Below are 11,043 nucleotides of genomic sequence, written 5' to 3' on the forward strand. Positions count from 1 at the left end.
TATTTACAGGAGTTGCAGTTCAAAGTGCTTTACATAAAATCAATAAAAACAAGCAGCAAGAGCAATGCATGGAGAATAATGGAGACGAGATCATGATAAGAGTAATACAAGTAATAGAAGTAATAAAACCCTCCTACCTGGTCTGTAAAGTATTTTACATTGTAGAACGTAAAAGGATTTTAAATCTTTAGCTCAGTCGAACCATAGGGGTGCTTCATAGTCTTCTTTATCTAGTACTTTCAGTGTCAAATAATTCCTGACTATATCAGCACATCGAGGCGAACAAGAAATATCTCTCTCGATGAGGCGAATTAGCTAAGGTAAGATTTATTGATTATACCTATTATACTTATACTGCACCAATTATAATTAACTTATGCAAACACTTCCATCTCAACAACATTAGCTTAAACTCATTAGCTTGTGCCATTGTGTTGAAGGAATGTGTTAACATGAAAATCCAGTAACTAGAGCATCTACCGTAGCATCAGTTGCCCTTTCTCCACTCTGCTACTGTGCTCCCCCCTACAAGTGGTTTCCTGTCCTGCGTTGTGGTGAAGAGATATCTGCAGAGCCCACCATGTTGAGAAATGATCAAACGGCACATTGACTGAGAGGAAACAGAACGTGGGCCTGTGTCAGTGAGCAAGAACACAGAGGTCGACACTGACAGCAACACAGTTACACCAACTTTTAATCAGCAAAAGCTCAAACAATTGCTTCTTTACACAATGATGATGCTTAACTTTGTTGTGATTTTTTTGAGCAGGAAAAGGATCATCACAGAATGAGACGCATGAAAAACTCTTATGTCTGATGATGTCTAATTTGAAATGAGATGAGAAAAATACATTCAGGTTGAATCAGTGATGAGGGTGTCTCATCATTCATGTCTATGTATCTGGCAGAACACGAGTCTAATCACAATGGACCTGCGACAAATAGAACACATTTATAAGTAAAAACAATTTTGTGAAATATTTAGTATTATCTCTTGTGAAAAACACAAATCCAATGGACAATAGAATATATTGTATGTTGTGAGAACACACTTTCTATGGTGTATTCCAAAACAGTACTTTAGAAGTACTACAGATACGTTAAGTCATTAATTAAGATATATAATGTTTTTTTTAAATATACGTGTATACTACTTTGAGTGAGCCCCAGACAGGCAGAAGGGACCATACAGTCAGGCTGGTATCAGGACCTCTATTCAGGCCTCCATTGTTTGCATTCTGCTGGCTGTCTTTGGGGGCATCTGCAAGGGAAGGGATTCAAGAGAGATTACCATTGGAAGTCAAGGGGTTAAGTAGTTCACTGACACTGTACACTTTAATAGTACAGTAGTGTGGATTCGACAAGCAGTATACAGTATGAACAGAGTAAAAGATTTAGTAATGAGCACTTTTAATAAAAATTATTATAATTTCGGAATCTTACAATAAATGTATTTACCGAAAAACATAACAATCTACCGTGTTTTGTTCATCATTGTGGACGTTACTGTATGTCCAGTGACTGACAGACCTACCTTTGACGGTAATGTTGATGAAGTGTCCCATGGCTTCCCCACCACTCTCACAACGAGCAACACACTGAAAGAGACCTTGGTCTTCAGGGGCCAGTTGAAGGAACTCAGTGACAGTCTGTCTTTGCCTGAATTGTCCACGGTGTGACTCGTTGACAGTGGTGAGGTACTTTTGGATATCAGTGAGCCCAGATGGTTTTTCTTCAATAAGTTGGTACCAGAAAAGGTCAAGTTGGCCGCACACTGTGAATATATACTCTGCATTGCAGGTCAACTTCAGTGACTGGCCCTCTACCCCAAGGAGATAGGCTTTGGAGTACCTCACCTGCAGGCCATCTGGAGAGGACAACTATACGTTGAAATAGCCTCCAAAATTAGGTACAGACTGGAGCTTACAATTTCTATTCAAAAGGCAATTTCTCGTTACAAACAAACATATACAATAGTTTTATGTAATTTTCTTGTGTACCTAAAATGTTGTATATACAGCCATCATACCATTGTCTAAGTTGGATTTAATTCCAGCATAAGCATTGTTTGGTTTGTATATGCTGTACGCACATTCTAAATGATCAAGGAATGAAAGTACTAACCTGTGCCCAGAAAAATGGACATCACAACCACACATATCCATGAAGGAGGCCCAGGACGTTTATCCATTAGCAAACACGTGTTCACACTCGACCCTCAAATAGAAAAACTGAAGAGAGAAGAACGCTCGCTTCTGACGCCGTCATTTCTGCATCAGCACACCACACATCAGCATCTAAATAGTCTCCCACGTGCCTCCGTGTGTATGTGTATAGGCGTTGGTATGTCTGTGTTTGAACATCAAAGTACCTGAACTATTTCTGTGCTGGTTCGTCCCCGCTACATGAAAACCACACGGTCTACTGTATCTCTCTCTGAGTTAGTCTTGAGCAGTTTAGGTGTAAGTGAGTCTTGAGAAATCTTACAACACTGCACAGGAACTGACATCGGATGCTGTGGATTCATCAAAGAATGAGAATAAAACGATGGTGCTCTGCCTCCCTCTTGTGGCAAAAAAAGATGGTAAAGAGATCATTTTCGATATAATAAAAAGAATCCCAGACACAAATCTGAGTTTGAAGAGATGGCGTGTACATTGAATGTGAAGTTTAAAAAAAAAGAACTTTATTCAAGCTTTGCTGTGGTTGTTGTATTATCTGGAAACGTGAAGATATTAGAGCCGCTCCACTGACTCAAACAATTACCATGATCCTTAAAACCAAAACCAGTTCAGGCCAAATATGGAAGAAATATAAATCATGAAACGTGACAAAATACAAATGCCAAAATCAAAGCTCTAAATGTCAAATGCATAAGGTTCAAGCAGTTGGTGTCAGATATTAACAATAAAAGACCGCTCACGACATTATCCTTTCCTTTCATCTGACTTGACTCATGACTAAATGCCTATAGTGGTATTTTGATAAGACCCTTCGAAAACGAGTCGTCCTATGATATTGTAGTATCCAGACATCTCCCCAGAAAAGCCGCCGTCCTCCACAGCTGGGCTCTCCTCGGACCCTCGGGGGTGGGTCAGTGCGTGGTAGCGAGGTTCTTCACAGAGGCCACAGACCAGGTCAAACTTCTCCAACGGAGGCGGCGGGGCAGCGGGACAGTCCAACGGGTGCTGTGGGGGGGGGGGGGGGGGGGGGGGGGGGGAACAGATGGAGTCAGTCGACGACGCACTACCATCCCACATGGATGGGATCCTACCTGCGTTGTATTGTTTCTGATTCGACGGATGGGTTAGGAAACCTGTTTGAAACGCTCAGGCAGAGGCTCTCTGGGGTTGAGGAAGCGTCTCCCTTTGTAAGAGGACCAGAGGACCAGCAGCAGCAGGGGTGCAGCCACGGACACCACCACCAAACCCGCCACCAGCTTCCCAGACCACTTGTGCTCTGCATCTATGGCAGATGGGACCGAAACAGTGGTCGTGATATGCAGTCCCATGGTCACACTGTACTTTCAGAAAACATAGCGGACAGTATGATGCCGTGTTTGATCAGGGAAAGAGTGAGGACAACGAGGTCTTCCACTGAAGGGAGGGGGAACCGTGACACAAAGAGAGGACTTCCCCTAACCGAACTTTCGAAAGGTGGGAAGTGTGTGAGAAATACAGGAAGACACTGAGAGAGAGAGGAGCTCAACGACATTCGATATGTGAAACATCTTTCATCCTGCTAGCTCACCTGTGACAGAACTCATCTCACACGTGGCGTTACTGTCCTGCCCCTTGATGTTATAATCATGTACGAACACTTGGACCTTGATGCAGTATTCGGTGTTTGGCACCAGGGGTCTCAGATGATGATACTGAGACATCTGGCAGAGGGAGACAGTGGACAACAGTTGTGTGTGTGTGTGTGAGAGAGAGAGAGAGAGAGAGAGAGAGAGAGAGAGAGAGAGAGAGAGAGAGAGAGAGAGAGAGAGAGCAGATAGAGACAGGTTTAATACCAGCACAATGTAGCCAGCGTAGTCTCCATATCAGAGAGAGAGAGAGAGAGAGAGAGAGAGAGAGAGAGAGAGAGAGAGAGAGAGAGAGAGAGAGAGAGAGAGAGAGAGAGAGAGAGAGAGAGAGAGAGAGAGAGAGGAAGAGAGAGAGAGAGAGAGAGAGGAAGGGAGGGAGAGAGAGGGAGGGAGGGGAAGGGAGAGGGGGAGAACTGTCAAGTCATTGACATACAGTCGGTATATTATGGCCATCTTCAGGATGCTCCTTGCTCCAGTATCTGATATGGTAGCTAACTTTCGTGTACACTTCTCTCAACGATGAGATCTTTAGAACTGGGTCCTGGATGTTCACCTCGATAGCCCCACCCTGGGACTTCAAAGTCACTGACGGGGGACCAATGACAGCTGGAAAGATCCAAGGAAGTGTATCAGGAAGTCAGCCAAAGAACAATAAGAGGCATGGCAACAACAACAGAAGATATCCTCAATAAATGTGCGTACTCACTCATGCGGTCAATTGTGAAGTCAATCGTTTCCCATTTGGACATTATTCCTCCTTGTTCAGTTCTCACACTGCATGTATAGCAACCATGGTAACTGGGAAGCTGACCAAAATCACACTGGTGCTCCTTAATGCTCTGACACACAACGTGTTCAGTTGTATTCTTCCCATGCATCCTTTGTGATAAACAAGATCAAAAGCAACACATAACTCATTCTTTTCTGTTGACTTTACATTGCTAGGCCCACCCTGTCTGTAATGTACACAAACTGTGTGTACGCGTGCCTGTCCATGTACATGCCAGCAGGTGGGTGCGCTGCTGCATTACAAACACGTTCAGTATTAAGAGGAACCATTGTGTTCCTGTAGACACGCTCATATGAATAGGCTTGATTATTGTACTATTTCTATCAACTTCCCTCTCCTGTGTGGAGTTCCCTATGGGATCACTGCCAAAGAGGAACCAACACCCACTTGAACATGGCAGTGTATGTCAGGCTGCTCTTCCGATGAAGGGGGGCATCCCACTGCAATATGGCTCCCATGTTGTAGGAGTGCATCTTCACGTGAAGGGGTGGATGCAGAGGGAACACAGCTAAAATGAAATACAACTTTACATGAAACCAGTGAGATAAAGTAGACAGATACCTGAAACAGGCTGTAAAAGAATATAGATTACGTAAAACATGAATAAAATACTTATATATATATATATATATATATATATTTTTTTTTTTTTTTTACGGAAAGCAAACTAAGAAAAATATACTTTGAAAAAGTGACTGTGCTCCCCGCTACATCTTGTCTTGCGTTGAGGCAAAGAGATACATGCACAGCCTACCGTTTAGAGAAATGAACAAACAGCGCATTTACGGTGCGGAAACAGACGAGAACGTAGAAATAAAACATGAACTCCTATTCATCAAGTTGTCGTCAAGTAAAAATATAAATCCCTGTTTGTTGTCTCGTTTTCAGCAATTCATCCATACCATGGAAAATATAAATACAGTACCTGGAATAAGTAGAAGAGCCAACACACTGGGAACCATTAATGCCATCACACACCACACACCTGGGAACTCAGAAGGTAAATAGGTACCTGCTCTTCACATAAAGCCTAGAAGCAGCAATGTGGTGGTGGAAAGGGAGGGGAGGATGGCAGGGGAGGTGAGGGTGGGAGGGGTTGAGGGGAGGGTGGGAGGGGGTGGGGGGGTTGAACCGATACCGGGTTGTGCAATTTCATTGTCGTTGTTCGTACCCTGTCACACCTCAGTCGAACGAACATCCACAGCGACGCAATGTGATGAAATGCTCAAAGTGTGTGAATGAGAGATGTCGACGAATAACGAATAGGGTGATAGGTTAGCGTAGACAGCGTGTCTGCATTCAGTCATTCGTCACGGATTAAAATGATTTGACACTTTCTCAGTTCCACATTACTTTCAAAGATACAAAGAGATGCAGCTTTGTTACAATTGTTTTTTTTATGAACACACTCATTTTGCATGGTTAATGCTGTGTACCTCAAACAATGACATGGATTCAAATATGTTTTTTGTTAGATGACAACATGGTGTACTTTTACTATTCAATTTATTGAAACTACATTTCAGACACAAAGGACCGTATCAAAAAGAACAATATTTAAGTACAATACAAGGACAAACAGTACAGAAATATGTAGCCCAAAGCATTTCACAAGCCCCCAGGGATTAAAACACATAGCCAATAGATATACGTTCCAGTGTTTGCAAAAACAAGACGAATACCGTGTGTCACATTTCCCATAACCCCAGGTGGGCTGCACATCATTATCATCACATAAATCCCTAACCTGAAAAACCCTAACTTCAACTAAACACCTCGCTAACCGGTAAAAAAAAGAAGTAGATATGAGGTAGCAGAAAAAACCTTATCAATGACTCCTCAGGGATTCCTCTTGAGTCGAATATGAAGAAGCACGCTGAACTGCCTAACACCCACCACCTCTCCACACCACCCAGCGGTAGAGAGACAGACACATAAAATCCCTATTTTGTTTATTGAACCTTTGATTTCCATGGACATGAATCAACGTGACTCAGAATTGACTTAATAATGTATCGTTTTGTGTTTGTCTTTGTGCCTCAGTTCTTCCAGTCTTCAAGTCTGCATGTTCCGTCACCATCCTGCAGAGGGCAGTGCAGCCCGTGATATCAGCCATCCTAACATGACCGATAATACCGGCTTACATGTTCTACTTGATTCATTACGATGTCCATGATTTCCATAAATCAGAGACTGAACTTTGACACCCAGGCAAACTTTGTTTTTATATAAATGTGTCTTTTCCCTCTCATGGTCTGCATTCCCAACGTAGTCAACCCCTCCCTGTAGTGTTTGCCGTGGCGGAAGTCGGGACTGGATATGTGAGGACATTATTTGACACTACCACACACACACGCACACACACCACACGGACTCGCACAGTGAATGGGCAGGTTGTGTCAGTCGACAGGTGTTTGAGTGGGCTTCATGAGACCTCCTAGCCTGGCTCTGCCCTCCTACGTACTTCCGCTCAATTTTGATTTTGCTTCTGTACTAGGTCTGGCCATGAGGTACGTAAGTCAGATGTCTTCGGTTGATTTTCTACCGGCGACTCAGTGAACAGAGGGAGTGGCTGAGAACGATGACGTTGATGTTGTGTGCTAGTTTGTGTTGTAGTTCCGTAATGGCAGCGGAGAAAGATGCGAGTGAAGCCATTCGGTCCGTTGTGGCAACACTGCCGAATATCTATAGCAGAAACTAAAGCCGGAGCAAGAACAAGTTTTGCTGAGTTTTGTTCGGGAAAAGTTTGATTTTCCAGCTACGGCAGCTAGCTCTGTTACAGTAGTGGTGAAGGAATTGGCTAAGGCGAACGCTAGCGATTGTTTATGGCAGATCAGAGAAACTTCAACAGAGTACCCGCCTACAAGGAAGTCAATGGAGCAAGGCCAGACTCTCTGTACAAATGAAATGTACGAGAGTCTGGTTAGGACCAGGCTAGAGATCTCCTCCTTGTCGACACAACTCGAAAAGAATCCCACCGCAGCATGCAGCACATAAAGCACCCAGCACGCAATCACATGGTCGGAAGGACCTGCCGACATAGCTTTTTTTCCGTTTCCATCCTCAAGCCTGCATATACTTTCACCATGGCAACCCATCGATACTTGAGGCAACAATAATTTGTAGTTTGCGGGGGTCAATGTTTCCCGAGTGTGCCGGAGAGCACTTCAAGGATCATGCAGCGTTGGCCCTGATGAGGCTTCAGGTGGGAGCCAGCGAATCCACAGGCTCCGCCTCACTGTCTGTTTGAGGCAGGCGACGTGCACGTAGAGAAGTCAGAACGATCTGACGGATCTCCTTTAAAATACCTGCCTGTGATAATGAGTACCACAATCAAACGTTCCGGAGAGGGGAGATAGGGTGCTGAATGCGGAGAGACGCGAGAAAAAAAGAGAAGAAGAAAAAAAAGGAAACGAAAGGAGAGGAGGACGAGGGAAGTGTAGACAGAGGCACGGAGGAGATCAATGTGGAAGAAAAGCGTCTGAAAGTTGGAGAGAGACGGAATGAGGGGAAATCTAGAAAGAGAATAAGTGAGACAGTTAAGGGATAATGAGACGTCGGTAGACAGAGCGATGGAGGTGGAGGGGAGGAGATAGCGGGGGAGAGCGATAGATGACGGAAAAAGGAAAACAGGGTGTGGGGGGGGAGGCGACAGGGGCGACGGGCTGAGGGAGGGGGAAGGGGAGAAACATGTGTCTGTGCTCAGCAGAATGGAGGCTAAAGAGCTGAGTGTGGCCAGAGAAGTGCATGCTGGGAGCCTGCGGGGGGTGTAATGGGATTCTGAGAGAGGTGTTCTACTGGGAAGGTGGGCCGGTGGGCCTCAATGGGGCTTTAAAACTCACCAAACACCCCCACTTCAACATGGTCAGAGAAGGAGGAGAGAGAAACACATAATGTGTGTGTGTGTGTGTGAGAGAGAAAGAGAGAGAGAGAGACTCACCAAACACACCCACATTGTTAAGGTCAGAGAAGAGGGAGAAAGAAGGAGAGCGAGAGAGAAAAAGGGAAAGATAGAGTGATAGAGTGATAGAGGGAGAGAGAGACCGATAAACCGCAAGAGAAAATGCGAGGGAGAGGAAACAGGCTGTTGACCCTCAGGGGGGGGGGGGGGGGGGGGGGGGGGTCACGTGGGCGAGCATTCAACACTCGGCACTCTGAGAGACGCTGTTCCGAGCCCAGAGCGAGTGCTCTCCTCCCACGTCTTCTGACCTCTGCTCTCTCCATCTGCTTCCTGCGGTACCACAGGATGGGGGAGAATTACCCCCATAATGGTCCGGTCCCAAAGGTCTGCCACACTGTCATGCCCCTACTCAACAGCCTCTCTATGGCAGGAAACCTGATGTGGTGATCCTCTCCAGCAGACGTTTACTGTGGAGCGGAATTGCTCATTTGGAAATGACATTTCAAAAAGATGATTATAGTTGGGTAAGCGGCAGTCTTTCCTCGAAATCTAGGGTCCTCGTTTTCTACCCTGTGTGTCTCCACATACACCACAAGTGTGTATGTATATGTGGAGTGACAGACTGGATGCAACGAGTACATACACGTTTTCAGTGCACTGAGAAAGCGTGCTTTGTGCAGAGTCTAAGCAAAGATAATGGCTAATTAGAGGAAAATGAGGCTCGGAAAAAGCCAGGGGATATAATTCCAGAGCTGTCAGACAGCCGAAACACACTGATATTGGTGCCTGATAATCACCATGGACTTCCTCTGAATTCTCTGCCAGTACCTGTCCACAGGTGACACTGACAGTCGTGCCACGTCTTAAAAGGGAAACATTCCCCTCTTACAGCAAACGTGGTCATGCTCTGTGCCAGTGGTCCGTCATCGAACGAGAATACAGGCCCTCATCGCTGATGTGACGGGTTCAGACCAGGGCAAAGTGACGAGAGTGACAAACTGACAGTTTAGGACAATTTGTGACAAGAGTCACACTGCCAGTCCCTGTTTAGGGACAATGTCCGTTGTCTGAAGCCATCCATCTAACAGTCCATCTAGAAGATATCTCTTGGAAAAGTTTGAAGTATTAAACCAATATAACTCCGAAATGTTCCTTATCAAGGAAAACATACAAGCTCTGCTATTACAATGTGTGTTTGTTCGTACAAATATTCTCATATCTAATCCTGTGGCAGAGGAATTGTAAAAGCCACCAAGCATCACTCGCAGCAGAACAGGCCAACAAAACCTAATATTTGTCCCCAGCATGCTTCACTGGCTCTCTTCAATTATTTTAGTGGTTTGTGCGCGGATGAAAAATAATGAAAATAATCACCAACCATTGTAACTACAGTGACTGAGATGGAATACCCAAAGGGTAGTGCATCTCATTTGTCTCAATGACTCACATCACAGTGCTCAACTCACTGTATTTTCCTGTTCCATTCACATCCGCTCAACAATTAGCTGTACACTCCTCTGCCGGACATAACGTACACGTCTAGCTGATAACAAATTCAAATATCCGCTAGCCAGCATGTCAGTACAGCTTGTTTGTGCCTCTGTCTCAGATAACTGGGTCAGGTAACACAGACCATTCATATACTGTAAATATACTCGGCGTCAAACTACAAGTTCCACTGCCCACCGCTACAGTACAATCTCAAACAGGCTGCTTGCTATGACTCGGACATATGCGACATTGGTGTGACATTGGACACGCTGGCATCTATGGAGCGGAAGCATAGGAGAGGACTGGTTGGGACTCACCTTGACTGTCTCAGAAGCAAATTACATTTGAATTTGAGATTGGTGAGCCGTCATTCTCATCACGCGGGCGAGAAAAATGAAATTATCTGCGTACTGTAGAATCCCAGGAGTTTGGATGGATGGGTGACACAGATGTGGCGGGGCTGGCCTGGGAAAGAAAGTGAAGGCGATGATAAAAGAGACTGGAAAAGAAGGCAGTGAAGGAGATGAATGGGAGGGGTGAAGGGAAGAGAGGGGTGAAGGGAAGGGAGGGGAGGGGTGGGGGGGGGAGAGATATGAGGGGAAATTAGATAAGACTGACAAGACTAACGGGACGGAGAGAGGATCAGAGTTAGAGGTTTGGCTCAGAGACGTCAAGTCTGTCGTGCTAAAAATATCGTTCTTCGCTCCGGGACACTGAATGGATAGTATTCATGCAGGGGTGACGTTTAAGGGAGTATTTTTCGGTAGTGTTTGTGTCTATGGATGTCTGTATAGGATGGGGGGGGGGGGTGTTGAAGATGGGCTGTCTGTAGGGGGTTTATAATATGATATTGATCATGAATTCCAGGTGAGGTGAGGAGGAACTGACAGAAGGAGTCCACACTGCCTTCTACCTACAGTAGCTGACAAGATGATGAATCGGATGGCTTCCTCGTGGAAGGAAACAGAGAGGTTCTCATTTTGTTGAACATGACGACTGTTGCCTGACCTCGAAACAAACTCTGGAAGAGGACAGCCTACCATTAGAGACAAC

The 11,043-nt window shown here is 45.1% G+C and overlaps 1 protein-coding gene across 2 annotated transcripts; it reads right to left on the reverse strand.

Moving 5' to 3' along the window:
- Positions 1-2,664: 2,664 nt before the first annotated feature.
- Positions 2,665-10,433, reverse strand: LOC136966347 (interleukin-10 receptor subunit beta-like). Of its 2 annotated transcripts, none has more exons than XM_067260836.1 (7): positions 10,308-10,433; positions 4,986-5,106; positions 4,515-4,687; positions 4,242-4,414; positions 3,751-3,883; positions 3,317-3,465; positions 2,665-3,188 (listed from the first exon to the last, which is right to left on the reverse strand). In XM_067260836.1, exons 2-7 carry the CDS (start codon positions 5,069-5,071, stop codon positions 2,961-2,963), a joined length of 942 nt encoding a protein of 313 aa, XP_067116937.1. In that variant the 5' UTR covers positions 5,072-5,106; positions 10,308-10,433; the 3' UTR covers positions 2,665-2,960. The 2 variants fall into 2 exon arrangements, with proteins under 2 accessions (XP_067116937.1, XP_067116936.1); XM_067260835.1 differs by lacking the exon at positions 10,308-10,433 and adding an exon at positions 5,524-5,580.
- Positions 10,434-11,043: the final 610 nt, after the last annotated feature.

The sequence above is a fragment of the Osmerus mordax genome, chromosome 22 (assembly GCF_038355195.1).
Source record: "Osmerus mordax isolate fOsmMor3 chromosome 22, fOsmMor3.pri, whole genome shotgun sequence".
NCBI lineage: Eukaryota > Metazoa > Chordata > Actinopteri > Osmeriformes > Osmeridae > Osmerus > Osmerus mordax.